Source organism: Neophocaena asiaeorientalis, unplaced genomic scaffold (genome assembly GCF_003031525.2).
Source record: "Neophocaena asiaeorientalis asiaeorientalis breed wild unplaced genomic scaffold, Neophocaena_asiaeorientalis_V1.1 scaffold251, whole genome shotgun sequence".
NCBI classification, from domain to species: Eukaryota; Metazoa; Chordata; class Mammalia; order Artiodactyla; family Phocoenidae; genus Neophocaena; species Neophocaena asiaeorientalis.
The window spans coordinates 5,059,717-5,081,513 of NW_020173377.1; the positions used below are offsets into that span (position 1 = coordinate 5,059,717).

At 40.2% G+C, this 21,797-nt stretch overlaps 1 protein-coding gene across 3 annotated transcripts in view; it reads right to left on the minus strand.

Moving 5' to 3' along the window:
- ARHGEF3 (Rho guanine nucleotide exchange factor 3) overlaps positions 1-21,797 on the minus strand; it is a 311,369-nt gene that overhangs the window by 129,415 nt on the left and 160,157 nt on the right. For all 3 annotated transcript variants that reach the window (XM_024746368.1, XM_024746369.1, XM_024746370.1), the window contains one exon: positions 13,323-13,385. In XM_024746368.1, coding sequence (XP_024602136.1) covers positions 13,323-13,385 — 63 coding nt within the window. The remainder of the gene's footprint in view (positions 1-13,322; positions 13,386-21,797) is intronic.

Genomic DNA, 21,797 nt, shown 5'->3' on the forward strand with positions numbered 1-21,797 from the left:
TACATCAGAAGTACACCTACATGTGGAACAACTCCTACAGAACACCTACTGAACACTGGCAGAAGACCTCAGACTTCCCAAAAGCCATGTGGCTGACAGGGTCTTGGTGCTCTGGTCGGGTGTCAGGCCTCTGCCTCTGAGGTGGGAGAGCCGAGTTCAGGATATTGGTCCACCAGAGACCTCCTGGCTCCACATAATATCAAACAGAGAAAGCTCTCCCACAGATCTCCATCTCAACGCTAAGACCAAACTCCACTCAATGACCAGCAAGCTACAGTGCTGGATACCCTATGCCAAACAACTAGCAACACAGGAACACAACCCCACCCATTAGCAGAGAGGCTGCCTAAAATCATAATAAGGTCACAGACACCCCAAAACATACCACTTTCTGGTCCTGCCCACCAGAAAGACAAGATCCACCCTCATCCACCAGAACACAGTCCCTTCCAACAGGAAGCCTACACAACCCACTGAACCAACCTTAGACACTGGGGGCAGACACCAAAAACAACAGGAACTACTAACCTGCAGCCTGCGAAAAGGAGACTCCAAACACAGTAAGTTAAGCAAAATGAGAAGACAGAAAACACACAGCAGATGAAGGAGCAAGGTAGAAACCCACCAGACCAAACAAATGAAGAGGAAATAGGCAGTCTACCTGAAAAAGAATTCAGAGTAATGATAGTAAAGATGATCCCAATTCTTGCAAATAGAATGGAGAAAATACAAGAAATGTTTACCAAGGACCTAAAAGAACTAAGGAGCAAACAAACAATGATGAACACCACAATAAATGAAATTAAAAATTCTCTGGAAGGAATCAATAGCAGAATGACTGAGGCAGAAGAACAGATAAGTGACCTGGAAGATAAAATAGTGGAAATAACTACTGCAGAACAGAATAAAGAAAAAAGAATGAAAAGAACTGAGGACAGTCTCAGAGACTTCTGGGACAACATTAAATGCACCAACATTCGAATTATAGGGGTCCCTGATGAAGAAGAGAAAAAGAAAGGGACTCAGAAAATATTTGAAGAGATGATAGTTGAAAACCTCCCCAATATGGGAAAGGAAATAGTCAATCAAGTCCAGGAATCAGACAGTCCCATACAGGATAAATCCAAGGAGAAACACGCCAAGATACATATTAATCAAACTACCAAAAACTGAACACAAAGAAAAAGTATTAAAAGCAGCAAGGGAAAAACAACAAATAACATACAAGGGAATCCCCATAAGGTTAACAGCTGATCTTTCAGCACAAACTCTGCAAGCCAGAAGGGAGTATCAAGACATATTTAAAGTGATGAAAGGGAAAAAACTACAACCGAGATTACTCTACCCAGCAAGGATCTCATTCAGATTCGACAGAGAAATTAAAACCTTTACAGACAAGCAAAAGCTAAGATAATTCAGCACCACCAAACCAGCTTTACAACAAATGCTAAAGGAACTTCTCTAAGCAGAAAACACAAGAGAAGGAAAACACCTACAATAACAAACCCAAAACAATTAAGAAAATGGTAATAGGAACACACATATCGATAATACCTTAAAAAGGGAAGTTTAGAGCAATACAATCCTACCTCAAGAAACAAGAAACATCTCACATAAACAACCTAACCTTACACCTAAAGAAATTAGAGAAAGAGGAACAAAAAAACCCCAAAGTTAGCAGAAGGAAAAAATCATAAAGGTCAGATCAGAAATAAATGAAAATAGAAATAAATGAAGGAAACAGTAGCAAAGGTCAATAAAACTAAAAGCTGTTCTTTGAGAAGATAAAATTGATAAACCACTAGCCAGACTCATCAAGAAAAAAAGGGAGAAGACTCAAATCAATAGAATTAGAAATGAAAAAGAAGTAACAAATGACACTGCAGAAATACAAACGATCATGAGAGATTACTGCAAGCAACTATATGCCAATAAAATGGACAACCTGGAAGAAATGGACAAATTCTTAGAAAAGTACAACCTTCCGAGACTGAAACAGGAATAAACAGAAAATATACACAGACCAATCACAAGCACTGAAATTGAGATTGTGATTAAAAATCTTCCAACAAACAAAAGCCCAGGAACAGATGGCTTCACAGGCAAATTCTATCAAACATTTAGACAAGAGCTAACACCTATCCTTCTCAAACTCTTCCAAAATATAGCAGAGGGAGGAACACTCCCAAACTCTTTCTACGAGGCCACCATCACCCTAATACCAAAACCAGACAAAGATGTCACAAAGAAAGAAAACTACAGGCCAATATCACTGATGAACATAAATGCAAAAATCCTTAACGAAATACTCGCGAACAGAATACGACTGCACAATAAAACGATCATATACCATGATCAAGTGGGGTTTATCCCAGGAATGCAAGGATTCTTCAGTACACACAAATCAATCAATGTGATAAACCATATGAACAAATTGAAGGAGAAAAACCATATGATCATCTCAAAAGATGCAGAAAAAGCTTTTGACAAAATTCAACACCTATTTATGATAAAAAACCTCCAGAAAGTAGGCACAGAGGGAACTTACCTCAACATAATAAAGGCCATATATGACACACCCACAGTCAACATCATTCTCCATGGTGAAAAACTGAAACCATTTCCTCTAAGATCAAGAAAAACACAAGGTTGTCCACTCTCCCCACTATTATTCAATATAGTTTTGGAAGTTTTAGCCACAGCAATCAGAGAAGAAAAAGAAATAAAAGGAATCCAAATCAGAAAAGAAGAAGTACAACTGTCACTGTTTGCAAATGACATGATACTATACATAGAGACTCCTCAAGATGCTACCAGAAAACTACTACAGCTAATCAATGAATTTGGGAATGTAGCAGTATACAAAATTAATGCACAGAAACCTCTTGTATTTCTATACGTTAATAATGAAAATTCTGAAAAAGAAATTAAGGAAGCACTCCCATTTACCATTGCAACAAAAAGAATAAAATACCTAGGAATAAACCTACCTAAGGAGACAAAAGACCTGTATGCAGAAAACTATAAGACACTGATGAAAGAAATTAAAGATGATACAAACAGATGGAGAGATATACCATGTTCTTGGATTGGAAGAATCAACATTGTGAAAATGACTATACTACCCAAAGCAATCTACAGATTCCATGCAATCCCTATCAAACTACCAATGGCATTTTTCACAGAACTGGAACAAAAAATTTCACAATTTGTATGGAACCACTAAAGAGCCCGAATAGCAAAAGCAATCTTGAGAAAGAAAGACGGAGCTGGAGGAATCAGGCTCCCTGACTTCAGACTATACTACAAAGCTACAGTAATCAAGACAGTATGGTACTGGCACAAAAATAAACTCAAAATGGATTAAAGACCTAAATGTAAGGTCAGAGACTATCAAACTCTTAGAGGAAAACATAGGCAGAACACTCTATGATATAAATCACAACAAGATCCTTTTTGACCCACATCCTAGAGTGATGTAAATAAAAACAAAAATAAACAAATGGGACCTAACGAAACTTCAAAGCTTTTGCACAGCAAAGGAAACCATAAACAAGACGAAAAGACAACCCTCAGAATGGGAGAAAATATTTGCAAATGAAGAAACTGACAAGGGATTAATCTCCAAAATTTACAAGCAGCTCATGTAGCTCAATGTCAAAAAACCAAACAACCCAATCCAAAAATGGGCAGAAGACCTAAATAGACATTTCTCCAAAGAAGATATACAGATTGCCAACAAACACATAAAAGGATGCTCAACATCACTAATCATTAGAGAAATGCAAATCAAAACTACAATGAGGTATCACCTCACACCAATCAGAATGGCCTTCATCAAAAACATCTATGAACAATAAATGCTGAAGAGGGTGTGGAGAAAAGGGAACCCTCTTGCACTGTTGGTGGGAATGTAAATTGATACCACCACTATGGAGAACAGTATGGAGGTTTCTTAAAAAACTAAAAATAGAACTACCATATGACCCAGAAATCCCAGTACATAATTCAAAAAGAGTCATGTACTACAATGTTCATTGCAGCTCTATTTACAATAGCCAGGACATGGAAGCAACCTAAGTGTCCATCGACAGATGAATGGATAAAGAAGATGTGGCACGTATATACAATGGAATATTACTCAGCCATAAAAAGAAGTGAAATTGAGTTATTTGTAGTGAGGTGGATGGACCTAGAGTCTGTCATACAGAGTGAAGTAAGTCAGAAAGAGAAAAATACTGTATGCTAACACATATATATGGAATCTAAAAAAAATTTTTTAAATCGTTGTGACGAACCTATGGGCATGACAGCAGTAAAGACACAGATGTAGAGAATGGACTTGAGGACATGGGGAGTGGGAAGGGTAAGCTGGGATGAAGTGAGAGAGTGGCATGGACATACATACCATATGTAAAATAGATAACTAGTGGGAAGCAGCCACATAGCACAGGGAGATCAGCTCGGTGCTTTGTGACCACCTAGAAGTCTGGAATAGGGAGTGTGGGAGGAAGACGCAAGATGAATGAGATATAGGGATATATGTATATGTATAGCTGATTCACTTTGTTACAAAGCAGAAACTAACACACCATTGTAAAGCAATTATACTCCAATAAAGATGTTAAAAAAATAAATAAGGCAAAAATAAATAAATAAACAAACACATAAATAAATGAAGCCTATATGATGGAGACAAAATAAGTTTCCCTCTCCACTAATTTTCACAGCCTGTTCAGATCTGCATTTGGTAACAGTTTGGTTTTTAATTGTTTGCACAAGAAGATAAACTGTAAAATGGTAATTTAATATTATTCACACTAACATTAAAATAGGAAGTGTCCACAGGTACTTTTTTGCATCTACCTTACTACTTGCTCTGGAATATGAGGATGGTCATTGTTTGTAACTGGGAAATATTGGAAACAAGAATAATGTTCCTCAATGGAGAATCACGTTAAAATAAACTATGACCCATTTGTCTTATGCAAAAATAAGCAGCAGCTAATACAATGAGACATATCCTTCACTAGGCGAATGGATAAATAAACATGGTATATCCATACAATGGAATATTATTTCCGTGATTAAAAAAAAAGAAATGAGTTCTCAAGCCACAAAAAGACATGGAGGAAACTTAATGGCTATTACTGCATGAAAAAGCCAGTCTGAAAAGGCTACATACTGTATAACATTCTGGAAAAGGAAAAAAGATCAGTGGTTGCCAGGGGCTGGGAAGAGGAGGAGATGAATATGCAGAGCACAGGGCATCTTTAGGGCCGTAAAACTATTCTGTAAGATACCATAATGGTGGATATATCATCACACATTTGTCAAACCCACAGAATGCACAACACTGAGTGAACCCTAATGTAAACTATGGACTGTGGGTAATAATGATGTGTCTATGTAAGTTCATCAGTTGTCACAATGTACCACTTTGGTAGGGGATGTCAATATTAGGGGGAGACTGTGCACATGTGGGGGCAGAGGCTATGTGGAAATTCTTTGTACTTTCTGCTTAATTTTGCTGTGAACCTAAAACTGCTCTTAAAAAATAGACAATTTAAAAGAAAAAAAGAAAGCAAATTGCAGAGTAAAACTAAAAATGACAACACATGTCTTTACAAAGCCATCACAAGCTAATTTTTATAGCTGTATCCATCTATATATCTAAAAATATTTAAATATCTGGGAGGAGACTAAATTGATAACCATGATTATACCTAAGAAGGTAAGTGGGACCGTGGCTGGTTAAGGGGCAGTCAGCTCTATCCCTGCTGTCTGATTTTTTTTAAATTATGCAAATATATATGCAGTGTTGCTTGTGTAATTAAAAATAATTTGTTTTTCTTTTAAAAAGACTCACTTTATAACTTATGATAAAGTATTCAAAAGTAAATTACAGGGCTTCCCCAGTGGCACAGTGGTTAAGAATCCGCCTGCCAATGCAGGGGACATAGGTTCGAGTCCTGGTCCAGGAAGATCCCACATGCTGCGGAACAACTAGGCCCACGCACCACAACTACTGAGCCTGCACTCTAGAGCCTGCGAGCCACAACTACTGAGCCTACGTGCCACAACTACTGAAGCCCGCGTGCCTAGAGCCTGTGCTCCGCAACGAGAAGCCACCGCAATGAGAAGCCTGCGCACCGCAACCAAGGGTAGCCCCTGCTCACCGCAACTAGAAGAAGTCTGAGCACAGCGATGAAGACCCAACGTAGCCAAAAAATAATAATAATTAATTAAATAAATAATTTTTTTTAAAAAGTAAATTACAGATATCATGACAATCTAAATACTTCAGTATTCATCTTTTAAAAATAAGAACATTTTTCTACCCTAAAATTATTTTCCAACAGCAGAAAAAGCACAAAAGATCTTCTACTAAACTATTGGAGTGATTTAAGTCATCTATTTCAAAAAGCCAAGCTGGTCTCAAAGGAAAATATAAACACCAAGTATAGAGAATTGATTTAACGGTTATTGCAAGGTCTTCCTAAAAACATTATCATCATTATCACCATCCCTTGCTTTTATATAATGTTTTACATTCCCCCTTTTAAAACACTAACAACCTCGTATATTAACAGGTCAACTCGATTATATTTGTTGTATTTTTTTTAAATTTTAGACATTTGAATTACTAAAGTAATACAATACAAAGCTTATCATAACAGATTGAGTATCTTAAACAGGGATTCTTAATCTAAAATCTTCCAGAGTCCATGGATTCAATTCAGTGAGCTTGGATGGAAAAAAACACATCTTCAGTTTTACTAACAAGCAAAATGTAGCATTTCCTTCCAAGTATGAGTGGAGACCACAAATCACAGAAGCATTAGCAGACCTGTGACTTTGTCACCACGGAAATCACTATGTTTTCAAATCACAGTGTGGATGGCATGGGCATTTCAAAATATCATTTACTCTTATCATCTCATGGAAGGTATATTAATTATTAGATTTGTTGCCAGATCGATCTTGTTACTTAATGCATTAATTAAGAAGCACACATGCAACTCTTACCACAAATTTGTTTTTAAATATTTTGATAACTGTATTTCAGTACAACTGGGTTTTGTTCTAATCTTATGTATTTTAATTTAAGCACATATAAATAGTCTCGAGGGTGGGAAGGTTCATAGGTTTCACAACATGCGAAAGGTTAAGAACACCTGGAACTCAACCACCCCTTCCTATAATCCCATTCTCCCAACGTAACCACTATCCACAATGTACTGTATGTTCTTCCATGCTTATTCTTTCATGGGGACAAATATATATATAAATCTAGAGGCATAATTTATATAGTAATGCGCTCTGTAATTGTGTTTTACACTTACATTTTGTAATATATTTACAAGTCTCTATATAATCTGGTCGTTCATGCTGTTTCCAGCTTTTGGCTATTATTTAAAAATGCTGTAATAAAACTCCTCATATACATCTCTTTATATCCTGGTGGTTTTTTTAAAATTTCATAATCAGTTCTATGTATGGGACACTGGTACCAACAATAAACACCCTCAAATTTAACCATAAAATCAATTTGGTATTATGAAATCAACAGCAACAATAGCTAGTATGTTTTGTGCTTACCCAGGGGCCAGGTACTAAGTGCTTTACATGAATTAACTCATTTTAATCCTTACAACTCCAAGGCAAGGCACTGCTACGACTTCAGTTTATAGGTGAGGAAATTGAGGTACAGACTGATGTTTAGTCTCTAAGCTCCAAAGTTTGTAATTCTGATAACAAATTCAAACAAATAGGTATTCTCAGAACACAGGAGCCCTCAATAATCATGGGCCCCATCGGAGTCACTGAAGGGGAGCAATAAACGATGATGGACACTTTGTTACATCATTAACTTCTGAGAGTGTGTCCTGAAGCTCCTTGGAATTTTTTTGTCACTGTGCTTTTCAAGAGGTGGATCACAGAGAAAAGACCACAGTGAGTACACAGCGAAATGATTACAGTCCACAACCTAATCAATTAGGCCAAAGGCATGATAAAATGTGACTGTGTCAACAATAAGCACATCTGCCATCAGAGACTTGGGTTGGGACTCAACATAGGGTCTCTACTACCTTAGGCCCAAATAATTTCGTAGGCAGCAAGAGCAGATCATAAATCCCAAATAGAAAAAATGCCATCAGGTTAAACACAGGTATGTGCTACTGACAACCTAGTCTCAGGGGCAGGCCTGGTCTCCTCGGCGATAAGAGCATTATTAAAATCTCCCACATAATTCATCAAGACCTCACGCTGGCCAGGGCAAGGTTAATCTCCCCAGTTAGCAAGTTCCAGGACAGACCAAGAGAAACAAAACCACAGAAATGGTATCTTTTTTAATTATCTGGACTCTGCTGAGCAGAGATAATATAATCCTGCTGCTGTTCCATGTCTAGTTTAACATATCCTAGCAATGAAATGTCATTTAGCTTCATCGAGACAGGAAAGCTTCCCCCTCTATCAGTATATCAACTCTTGCGCTTTGAGCGTCCATATAACAGAGTAAGTAACTGGAAAGCACAAGCAAGGCCTGGGCTCTGCCAGGGGCAACAGAAGGGGCTCCTCCTAAAGAGGGGGTGTAAGCAAATGTCCCATATAAAGTTACACTCAGCAAGGGACCGGCAATACAGTTGCAAGAGTGATGTGGGGGAGAAAACTGAAAACAATCCCCCATTCTGAGTTTCCGTACAAGACACTCAGCTGCTCTGAACTGCATTTCCACCTTTCACTGCCAGAAGGGGTATAAACCTGTTCACAGGTTTAAAAAAGATTAATTCTTTTTTAGCCAGGAATTTTATATTTTATCCTACTGATAAAAGATCACACAAAGATATTCTTGGATGCCCAACAGTGTTATTTATAATAGTGAAAAATTGTAACATTTAAATATCCACGGAAGGACTGGTTAAATAAATCTGATGCATCCATTTGACAAAGTTGGTTACTTAAAATAATGTTCTTGAAGAATATTTCAGGATGTGGTGACACGATCTCAATATAGTAAATGGAAAATACAGGAATAAATTAATATGTGCTATGATATCAATTTCTTAAAATTGTGTGCTTATATAAACTTTAAAAGTCAGTTGAAAATATATGTGTCATTTAGGGATACATGTACGTAGCAAGTTTATAGACAGTGAGGGTAACAATAAACATTAAACTCAGCAGAGAAAGGGGTTTACAAGGGCCTGTGGCGTTGTTGTTAAGGGCATATTTCTTGGTAGCTACATGGAATTTTACATTATCCTTTATACCATTTTGTATGTCTGCAATATTTCATAATGAAAAAGTTTTAAGTGAGTGTGTGTATAATGTCAGGAAGGTGATACATCAAAATGTAGCCACTACTTTTGAGGTGAGAGTATCAGTGAATGCTATTGTTCACATTTTCCAAATTTTCTACAGAGAACACATATTCCTTTTTATCTTTTACGTTGTTTCTTCATGGGAAACTATTTTTACTCCCACACCAAAACTCATATGTTTTTTGATAAAGGATGCTTGGTGCTAAGCAGTGCCCTGCATCAGGGGCACACCTGGCTCCTCTGCCAAGGGCCTTTCTTGAGGGAACATGAAACCCAGCTCTTCCCTCAGGCATCTCTCACCCACTAGAATTTAAACTGGAAAAGTGCTGTGGGGGAAGCGATGTCCCTGAAACCATCCCACTCATATCCTCTGATGTGAGAGGAGATTTGTAGGCGGCTGCTGGGAGCACTCTCCACTCTGCAAGTTGTTTTCAAAAGTACTCAAAAATATAGTTTGCTTTTTTTTTTTCCCCCTGGAATAGTTTGTGTTCTATCCTGCCAGGAAGCTGGGGGCTCAGCCAGTGGATTGGATAAAGTGGTGGGAAAAAATAGACACCAATTATATTGTCAACTAGTATGGACTCTCCAGCCACAATTCATTTTTCGCCAAGTGCTGGAGGTGGAGGGTGGGATAATAATTCTGTGGAGATACGTCACCATGCCTTAAGACCCTTCCAATTTCCTTTTTAAGAGGAACTCCTAACGTGGGGTCTTGGCTGGGGTCCCTGGGGCCCATGACGTCACACATCAATCCTGCAAAATTTTCTGGAGCCCAGTGCTATCACCAGATTCTCAAAAGAGTCCATAACAACCCCCACCCCAAACAATTGAGGATCCCCGTTCTGTAAAGATAAGCTCTTTCCTTAGCTAACCCACTCCTGTTTGGTCTCTAAGCCCAAGTTCAATAGGAGGTTGCAGAGGAGTTTAGAAGGAAAACTCCCTTCCAGGTACCTATCAGAATTGTCATCTGACGCCTTAAAATAAAGCAAGATGTTAATGGGAATGTTTGGTGTTATCATCACTCAGACACCTATATATGCTTTTTAATCAAAGGGGGAAAGTTTCTGTGCTAACATTTCCCAACTTTATGTCACAGATATAGTTCTTTAAGGGGGGTATGTGTGTTGAATTCCACATACACATTAGGAAGGCTCACTGGTTTTTTTGGTTTTTGTTTTGTTTTTGTTAAAATTCATCAACCAATAAGTATTTACCAAGAGCTCACTGTGCAGCATGGGGCTAGGACTCAATGGAAACCTGACCATGATCCCCCAAAGACCCCTGTCCCCCATCTAGCAACTTCTTGTTCAAAGCACACATATGGTGAACATCTTTCCACTTATTAAGTGGAATCAAAATTGAGCGTTACTAATATTACTTTCCCAAACCCTCACATCCTCCAGTATAAGTCATCCATTGGAACCCACCTTTTTTTCAGATACTCTCCACTACACATAGAAACAGGCTCAAAACAACTCTTCATTAATGCTGCTGGTTAGTTAAGGGGCCGTGACTACTGAATATCACCATTTAAAAGCACCTTTAGGGAGACTACAAAGCCATTTATCTATTAGAGAAGTTAATTTATTGGACTCAGATATTTATTTAGACATTGTAGCCTTTATGGCTACAATCTTCTCGTGAGTGGTTCCACCCACTACTTCATTCAATTCAAGTCATCTCTACTGAGTGCCTGTTACGTGCAAGGCACTGAAAATTAGTGACACTTCCTCCATGGCTACATTTGGATATGTCACACATCCTGTCATCTCCATACAGCTTGGATTGTCAGTAAAACTGCAAAACACCATTTTTCATGTCCTCCAACAACTTCTAGGATTCTTCTAAGTTTTATAATGATTATAATACTATGTGACAATATTTGGAGGAAACTCTGCCCCAGTTCTGGAATCTATTTGCCAAGATTCAGGGAAAATGTCATGCAAATCAGAAAGGAGTTTGGCCATAGCTGACTCCTTGAGCACAAAGGCAGACTTCTTTTCCATAAAAGTGTCTTAACTGTGACAAAACATGATATGAGTTGGTTAGAGAGACAGAGGGAGAGAGAGAGAGAGAGAAGGACAGAGAGAGGGAGAGAAAAAGAGAGAGAGAAATACCTTCCACAGCTGCATAAGGAGAAAAGACATCAAATTATTCATTACATGAGCTTAGATGACTTTGACGAGAAGGCAAGGTCATGGATGCCAATCAGCACAAAAACCATATCACAACAAGTGGTTGCAAATAATCCTTTCATATAAGAGAGTTTAGTGGTTCTTTGAATAAAGCTTCTAGAGACATGTTTCCCTGAAAAATAAACATAGTTGAGGAAAAGTGTATAATAGGCATGATCTTAGAAATGACCTAGATTAAGATCTTATTAAATCACTACACCTCCCTGGGTTTCTACTTCTTCATTTTCAAAGTGCGGGGATTGGACAACATGATGGCTAAGGGCTCTATATATTCTGAACATCAATGATTCTAATAATTGCCACAAAATTGAAAACATTCAAACACCAAAAAGTTGTTGCCAATAAGGGAAGTTCCAAAGACTTCACTTGTCAACAATAAAACATTCAGTGAGTAAAGTAAAACCCAGAAGACCATCATCTTTTTTGTCCTGTTACCATGGCAACCTAATAACTGGTCCAACTCCATCAACCTGATGGTCTAAACACTGGAACAAACACCATAGGGTAAAATAAAGATGTGCAAGTACATTAATGCTAGCTCAGGCTCACTCCATGATGGCTGTCTGCATCACAGAAAACTCTGCCACAATTAAAAATAACTAAGAGAGTACTGTTATATTGGTAAATAAATGTCATCAGATGAGAACCCAATAATCTGTGTTCAATGAAGTTTCAAATTTTCACAATGGTTTTAGAAGACTTGATCTCAAATCTATCTTTTTAACAGATGAGGCCCAGAGAGAGAAAGTGACTTCCAAGGTTACATCATTAGTTATAGGCACAGCCAGGACAACGACCCAGTTTTCAATTCTTAGCATAGAAGCCTCATCTCACAACAATGACTTCTGTGGCCTCTGTAGAGGAGAAAGACCAGGGCCTAATGTTAGATGGATACACTGTGCACAATGATTAAACTTCAAGGGAGTGTGAAAGATGAATAGACATGGGGAGCCTAGGGAGGGTTCCCCCAGCCCCTGGATGATGGGACCATCAGAAGCTCAGGTAGGCTTCTCAATCGTGTCAGTAGGGAGACAAGGAGGCCATGCAAAGAAAGCTACTAAAATTAAGCATCCAAGGATGTGGGCCTGAAAAATCCAAGAAAGCTTTTAACCTCAATCATCACTAGCACACAACTACCAGGTCACTTAAACATCTCTTGCAAACTTCTGCTTTTAAAGGAAAACACAATGAGGTTAACATTTGGTGGGTGCCTAGTATGTACCAGGCAATGTGCTTGGTAGTCTCACTTTTATTGTTTTGTTTGATCCTCTCAACAATCCTGTTAGGTTAAGTCTTCTCCAGATGAGGAAACAGAGGTGAGGATAGGGGTCACACAATTGTTAAGTATAGAATCTTGATTCAAACTAAGAGCTGTTGAATCCAAAGCCACTCCCTCAGCCATGTTGCTAGAGACTTCTTCTGGCCTTTGAGCCACCAGATGCCTGAATTGGGCCAACCTGCCAACTCCCCCCAAAGGGGACAAACATCTAGTCCATCTTCTGGACCAAGCCTCTAACATGGCACAGAAGCATTTATCTAGATTCTACACAGATGTACTGACTTCATGATTCATTTTATGAGAGAAAAGACACAGGCAATAAACAGTTTGGCTTTGAAGTTTAAGTTGGCAACACAGCTTTCTCCAGTAAAATGAAATGTTTTTTTAAAGAGAGTTTCCTCCCAGGTTGCAACTTCCACAGTTGGATCCTGGAAGCCCACTTAGAGCACACAGCATATTAACAAATACATTCAGAGATGAAAAGTATTCTCATGGCAGGGACACAGGAAGGACTGTACTTACACTTATATCGAGACTACAAAGGCTAATGGCATCTTCATCCTGGGCGCTCTGCTTCCGTTTTCGCTGTGAAACAAACGATAAAACAAAGTTCAAATGTAAACAAGGATTATGGCTTTAAGGAAAGAAAAAAATGCCATCAAATAGCACATGTTATCCTTATCATTTCTACCATGTTATGCAAAACCTTTAACCAAGCTATGTAAATGAATAGTTCTAAGAAAGCCTAAGAAATTACGGGAAACTATTAAGCTCTAGGATAATTGGTTTGCATTATTGTTCTTATTCATACTGCTACAGTTTGTTTCTCTTTAAATTTCCTTTTTTTATTTTTCTAAATGTCTCTGTATATCAAGGCTTAGAAATTTAGACACAAAGTTCAGATTTTTTTAACTTGGAAGAAGAGATTAGACTGGAAAGAAAATCTAATTCACTTAAAGATATTCCATTTTTAGAGCTGCTTTATACTTGGGTAATTTAAATTTGTTCTAATCGTCCAGGGTGCTGATGTAATCACAGAACCAGAATGCTGGAAAGAACCTTAGACATCTTCTCCAACCTTCCTATGTTCTAGCCATAAACACCAAGATTCAAAAAAGTCATTATTTGAACTGAAGAAAATTATATTTGAAATGAACTTATGACCAAGGAAGTCAATGAGGTTGGGTAGGGAAAATACATTATCCTCTTTATAAAAAGAAAAGAAACTCCATCCACAGACACAATAAAGCTCTTCAAAGATACATTTACCTCTCTTCTATATCCCCAGCTTAATCAATCAGGCAAGTATTTCTCGAGTCCCTAAATTTGTGACTTGCTAAAGCTACCAAAGGACCAGAATTACTGGTATGAGGTTACAGTGGAATCCAGAGATATCTGGAGTCTTCAACCCCCAAAGAAGTCCACCATCTCCTCCTCTTCCTCCTCTATCAGATGATGAGTGTGAACACAGGCAGAGACTGGAAAGCAACCAGAGCTGTCCTCGTCTGTCTCACTAGAATTGTTCTATTATCTCTTCACATCAACAAAAATTTGTTGAGCATCTGTTATGTGCTAAGTCCTGTGTTTGCTCCCAGGAATGCCAAGATCAGCAACTTCCACAGTTAAGGAACTCACATTCATGTAGAAGACACAGACTCTGATGTGATTATAATGCAGTAAGATCCAGTTATCCTAGGGAAGGTCACTTCACTTGTCTGAGTCACCCTTTCTCAACTCTAAGGTGGAAGTGATAACGTTAGCTTTTATTCTCTGAGGGGGAGGAGTAAATACAGTAATGCATTTTAGAACTTAGCAGAGTGCCTGGTACATAGTAGGTGCTCAGAATGTGGGTTGGAGGACTCTGGAAGCACAGTGAGGGAGTAATTAGTTTGGTCTTAGTGGGATCTGGGGATATCTTCTTAGAGGAGAAGGCATTTGAATAGGTCTGAAGGATGAATAAGAGTTTGTCAGACACAGATGTGGAGGAGATTGGGGCCTCTTTTTCTGTCATCAGCTACATAGACATTTAAAATCCCAAAGGTGAACATGGTTCTATCCAGAGTATGGAATGCTAGATCCTATATATTATTCCACTTGAGCAGTGTAACAGTTTAGAGATCCAATGCCAGGAGCCAAGATCCTCAATCAGCCATTCTGAGACAGTGTCCAAGAATCTTCATTAACAAGTTCACCATGTGATTTTTAGGGAGTCAAATTCTCTGCTCAGGGGCTCTGGGAGGAGAAGATGCTGAGAGCCGCTTGCCATTTTTGAGGATGTTTGTATAGGGACATGACCCATACTGACTCATCATCCAGTTACAATGAAAAGCAGCACTGTGCTGTCTCTGAAGCCAAGTCACTGGCTTATATTTATAGGGTGACTTTTGGAGGCATGTATGGCAAGGGATGGTTCCCATTCTATGGATAAATAAACTGAGGTCAGAAGAGATAAGCAATCTGTTCCAAGTTACATGGCTACAGTGTAACACTCTGAGTCCAGGATTCTAATTCCTAGGACAAAACCCTTCACAAACACACACACACACACACACACACACACACACACACACCATTTAAAGCATGGTTGGCAAATAGGTTACAACTCATTGGACATCCGGAAATGTCTGGTAGCATATGCCTGGAGTGCTGTACTGAGAAGGATTCCACAGCATAGCAAATGAGAGAAGGCTGCCGTCAATTAGTAACATGTGCTGGGGTAGAAAAGTGGGCAACAGTTGCGTTGGTGACCTGCCGTCCAGGATAACCTGTACTCTTTCCTGAGTCTGGCTTCTCTTGCCTTGAGAGGCTCCAGAATTATACCTGGAATCTTGGAAAATCCCATGAGAGGGCAGAGGCTCTGGGATGTTACGTGTAAAGTGGAAATAACGCCCACCAGGTCCGGCTGTCCTGAGGATCATAGATGATGTGTATATGGCACCTGGAATGAGGGCTGGCACATAGTAGGGGCACAATAAATGGTGGCTTCCATTACATATTACCCAAACTGTAAGCTATAAAGATGAAAACCGCTACCTGGTATTGTCAGATTATGGAATTTTATGATGCTACAATTCCATTTCAAGCGCTCAATGATTTTGCCAACATGACATGTTAATAGTAGCCTGTTACCCCAAGAGGCCCACGCTGGTGAAGGAAAGGGGACACTAAGAGAGGCTCTTTCCCTCACGGGCACTCAGCTCTCTTGGGACCAACTCAATACATCACCCAGGGCTTGAATGCAGCCTCCTAAGCACTAACCCCAGATGTTTCCAGGCACTCCAAGTGTCAAATCCAGAAGACAAAAGTCCTCTAGTGGCCTTTTAAATTAAACCACAGCCAGTTAATCTGGGATAGAATGATCTCCTTAAGAAACCCACATATTTTGTAAAATATAATCTGCATGGATTATCAAAGTGGATTTTCTTTTCAATTCCCATTACATCGGGTGGTGACTGATCATGGCCAGCAACACAGAAGGAGCCTGAAGTTTAAACTTTGGGCCCAGGCAAACATTTCACAGTGTCACTTAGTTTTTGCTCTTTTGCTCCATGTTTACCGAGCACCTCTGATGTGCAGGGCCCTGCTCTGGGTCCCGGGATCCAGCAGTGCACAAGCCAGGCATGCTCCCTGCCCTCTAACTGGGAATAAAAAGAAAACAAAATAATTACAGATTGTGATCTCTGCTGTGAATGAGTCAGATAATATGCTGAGACAGAGACTAGCAAGGGAGACCCGCTTTACAGAGATAATTTAATTTTTTGTTTTCTGGTTTTTGGTTGACCTTCTAATGAGATGTAAGCACATGAAGGCAGGATATAGTCTGTCATGATCACATTCCCAGAACCCAGTACAGTACCTGGTGCCTAGCCAACTTCCCCAGAAGAGTATTTCTTGATTTTTGTTGTTGTTGATGTTGATGCCCTTGGCCCTGCTCCCTCTTTTTTTATTTTTTGTTTATTTATTTTTTTTTGGTGGTACGCAGGTCTCTCACTGCTGTGGCCTCTCCTGTGGCGGAGCACATGCTCCGGATGTGCAGGCTCAATGGCCATGGCTCACGGGCCCAGCCGCTCCGGGGCATGTGGGATCTTCCCGGACCGGGGCACGAACCCGTGTCCCCTGCATCAGCAGGTGGACTCTCAACCACTGCGCCACCAGGGAAGCCCCCTGCTCCCTTTGAGAAGCTTGTCTTCCTTACCAATTACCCAACTTCAGGGAGGGGAGCACAGGGAGAAGGAATGGAGGAAACCAAACAGGCACCCATTCTGCCAGCCCAGCACAGCCCTTCCTCTGTACATCAGAAGCCATGGACAGATGACCTGGGGGAGTTCCTAGACAGGAAGGACACTGTGTGTGAAACACCTGCATTTACATACTTGGTTTCATGGGTTCTCAGCCTATTTGAAGACCCACAGACCCACCATGTTATTCTTGTCAAATTTACTGAAGTGTATGCACAGTCTACTTCTCTTTCAACCAGGAAAAACAAAGCGCCTTGGGTGAGCTCAGTGACTGTGCTGTAGTCTGGGCTCTCTGATTTGGGCACATAACTTTAAACCCAAGTGCCCAGTGCTGAGCAGTAGGTCAATGAATAATTTCTGAATGAGTGACTAAAAAAAGAATAAATAAAGGAGGCCAGTGTTCTTGAGGTGACACCCTCCCCTTCCGCTAACCACCTGGCTGCCAAAATTAAATCAAAACCTCAAAAGCAAAGATCACTGAAGGCTGAAATTCTTCAACCTCAAATTTCCTTGGAGACTCAAAACATACAAGTTCAAGCTATGATTTTTGCTTTTCAAATAAGAGAGTTTTTCCTTACCAGCAGGGGAATTTATTTTCCTTAAAATATATAGACACGTTAAAAAACAATTATAGCTGTTCAGACATTGGTCCAAGTGGGATACTGGTGATTTCCACTCCTCCTATGAGAAGGAATGTCTGTTCAAGGGTGAGGCACACCCATGACTAGGCAGCATCCATGCACTGCCCTGAACAACAAACAGCATTAGCACTCAGCCTCTGTGCTTTAGGAGCAAGGAATCCAGGATTTAATACCTCGACTGAAATGAAACAGCCTGCTGAACCAAACCATAAATGAACTTAATGGGCACCTGAACCCTTTGTCTGAACACCTATCTGAGGCAGGGAGGAAAGGCAGTTACAGAGGGGAATGTATGGGAACAAAGGGTGTGAGTGTACCATCTGATTCCTTAGCCCCGTGGGTTTAATATTTGATGGAGACACTTTCTAGAAGTGCTTAGGTGCTGGAAAAACCTTCTTATGCTTCTTGGATCAAAAAACAACCAGGAGGCTCTTTGTTAATTTGCCACAGGGCAAAGTCTTCTGTATATGTGGATATGAGTTCTGATGGAGATACAGGTGTCTCTGGATGGATGAGGTGGACTCTGTCTGAGACTCATTACTGGTGACACCATGCACTTTCACAATGCACCATTGTTCTCCAGGCCACTCTATGACTATCTCCTTTTAGGCTTGCCTAGCTCCTGACAGCGCAAGGCAGACATCTAAATCTCATCAGTAGGACTTCCCTGGTGGCACAGTGGTTAAGAATCTACTTGCCAATGCAGGGGACATGGGTCTGATCCCTGGTCTGGGAAGAGCCCACATGCCGTGAAGCAACGAAGCCCGCACACCACAAGTATTGAGCCTGTGCTCTAGAGCCCATGAGCCACAACTACTGAAGCCCGTGCTCTGCAAAAAGAGAACCCACCGCAATGAGAAGCCCACGCACCACAACAAAGAGTAGCCCTGGCTCACTGCAACTAGAGAAAGCCCGCGAGCAGCAATGAAGACCCTATGCAGACAAAAATAAAAAATTAAATTTAAAAATAAATAAATCTCATTAGTAAATGGTCCGGGAACAATTACTTTTTCTGTGGTTCTGGGTAAGGTTTTCTGCAAAGAGAACTGACCCTACCTGTCTTCAGCTGATGGATTTGCAGAAGAGCTGGACCTGGGTCCAAACCTATCCTTATTCCTACTAGGCTCAGGTTCCATTCCCTCTAGACCTAAATCTTGGGATCCTTTGAGTTTGTTTTGTTTTTTTGCAGTACGCGGGCCTCTCACTGTTGTGGTCTCTCCCGTTGCGGAGCGTAGGCTCAGGATGCGCAGGCTCAGTGGCCATGGCTCACGGGCCCAGCTGCTCCGTGGCATGCGGGATCCTCCCAGACCAGGGCACGAACCGGTGTCCCCTGCATCGGCAGGCGGACCCTCAACCACTGCGCCACCAGGGAAGCCCTCCTTTGAGGTTTTGAGTCTTAGAATCAAAGGAGAATCACCTTCCAATATACAGGTGGAGGGAAGTGGATGCTGGAGCTGGGTGTCTGCTATGAGTCAAGCACTGTGCTCACTGTTTAAAGGATTGTTCCTTTTTAGCTTCTCCTTAGCCCAGCCTAAGTAAGCATGGTGGTGTTCATTTGTACAGAGAAGAACACTGAAGCCTAGGAAGGCTTTAGTGACTTGCTCACGGTCACAAAATCAGTAAATGCTGGAGAGGGAAGTTCTCTCTACGCCAGCCTGGTTCCTGGTTCCCTGGAATCCCACTGATCCTCCTGCCATCCAGTGCTATTTCTTTTTTAATATTGTTTTAAAACAAAGTGTGTTTTACTTAAATTAATATAATAAATAGTATAAAATAAATTTAAATATTTATTTAAAACAATGTGTGTCTTACAACAGTATAAAAAGGCTCACAAGGCATTTACTACATACCTCAAAGAAATAAAGAGCTTAAACGAGACAGACCTGAGTTCAGAATCCAGCTCAATCATTTCTCCTTGGTGTGACCTTGGGCAAGTTGCTCTCTATCCCTTCATTCACTCACAAATATTTATCTAGGATCTACTACGTGCCAGGCAGGTTCCAGGTGTGTGAGATATGTAAGTGTCTATAAAATATTTCTGTAAACTTTGATTTCTTCATCATAGGGTTATTTGAAGGATTAAAGCAGAAAAAAATATTTAGAACAGGGCTGGGCATATGGCAAGAGATAAAAAAAATGATAATTATTATTGCTACCGTGGTTATTACCATAATTACTATTACTACTATTGTCATTGCTGCTTTGTAGTTACGTTGAGAGGCAGGCAAGGGGCGGGTGTGGTATTAGAGATGGGGGATCCTGCAGGATGATGGATAAGAGACGTGGGATGCAGCCTGACCCTCCTCTAGCTACCCACATCACACAGGGTTATAAATGGATGCTCTCTGGATACCTTCAGTCACGTTTGCAGTGTGTTGTTCCCACTTCTGAAACAAAGACAGGGCAAGTGCAAGGCCTGACTTAATTTTAAATGGCTGAGATTGAACTGATTAGTGTCGGAACAGCCCTGTGATTTAATCACAGGGCTTTTCTATTTAATAACCAAGTGACCAGAGCAGCAAAAATGCACTGATGGAGGGAGTGCAGCTCCCGACTTGACAGCAAATGGCCCCTGATTAGTCATTTGTAATTATTAAATTCAAACCAGATCTCAAACCTTTCTGATTTATCTCTTTGCTGGCAAACAGCTTTGGTGGTTTCAGAGGCTTTGATGAGGCCTTTCATCTGCGCCTTCTTTAGGGAGACATTAGCAAAAGGATTTTGTGTTCTTGTACTTGCCCTTAGCTGGAACTTGACTCACTAAACTCATGCTCGAGCAGGGAGAGGATCCACATTTCATCTCTCCTCTGTCTCAGCTTCAGGGCTGAGTAAGAGAATTGAGAGGGAACCCCTACTTCATTTTTAATACCTTAGTTTTAAAATATCCTCCCTTTTCCAGCATCCAGGAACCATGATCCTTTTTTCTAGACTCTTCGATGTGCTTACAGGGTAGAAAACCTGAAAATCATGGTGTTCTCTGAGCTGCTGGTAAATAAATCTTAACTAACATAATATGCAATTTTGTGCTCAGATGCCATTAACTGTGGTTTAAAGATGCTAGCTGGGCTCTAAGGTTATATTTTTGGGTTCACGTCCTCGTCATGCCTCTTATTTGTGATAGAAACGTAAGCACATCACTTCGCCTCTCTGAACCTCAGTTTCCTTGTCTATATAATAACTAAGGTTATCGTGAGAGTTAAATAGATCACAATGCCTGGCACACAGTAACATCTCAGTATTAGCTGTCACTAGTAGTAGCAGCAATAACAGCAGTAATGGCAAGTGAGAGCAGGGAAAAGAACATGGAGAAAATTCCTCTAATGTATAAAAGTTACCCATTAACTTGATTTTGGCAGATCAGGAAAAGCCCCAATGATTGCTTTTGGCCACAGAACACCTGGCCTTTAGCCTGTTGGGAAGCAGAGGTGAGGTCACCTTGGCCAAGGAAAGGTCTCTGTCTCCCATGGGAAGGAAAAGATGCTCAACCAGGCAGGTGAGAGGCCGGGGAGACCCAGCCAGCCTGCCAGTGCCACCACCAGCCCTGAAATCAACAGCAGCCAGATTCACTCTCATCCCACAAACATTTACAAACCACTTTTCCCTCTAAAACACTCAAGGCCAGGGGAGCAGTAGAGAAGACAGAAAACTTGCCTGTCCAGGGCAGAGCACTGGCAAGTAGATTTTCCAGAATGACTGCTCCAGAAAAACTCCATTATGGGCACTCATCTAAAGTGGGAAAGGGGGCTCATCTTCACAAAGGTTTTCAACAGTGGAATTTGACAAGAAGCACAAAATCTAATTAAACAGAGCACTTTTTTTCTAATAATTACTATTAATTATTTTACATTGTTTTCTTCCAATCTCAGGTGCACTGAACTGGATTAATCACAATCCTTGGTTCTATTATCACTGGTGCTTCCCTGACCCTCCTTTATTTGCTAATTCACTTATTTTTACCAGCATAATGAACTCTTATTTATTAAAATTATTCCCATACAGAACTGTCTGAGGCCCTTATCAACAAATATATTACCCATATAGTTTAGGGAATGTCCACATATTTGCTTAATTTCTAAGGAATTACTCCATGTAACCAAACAACTTAGATGGTCCAACTG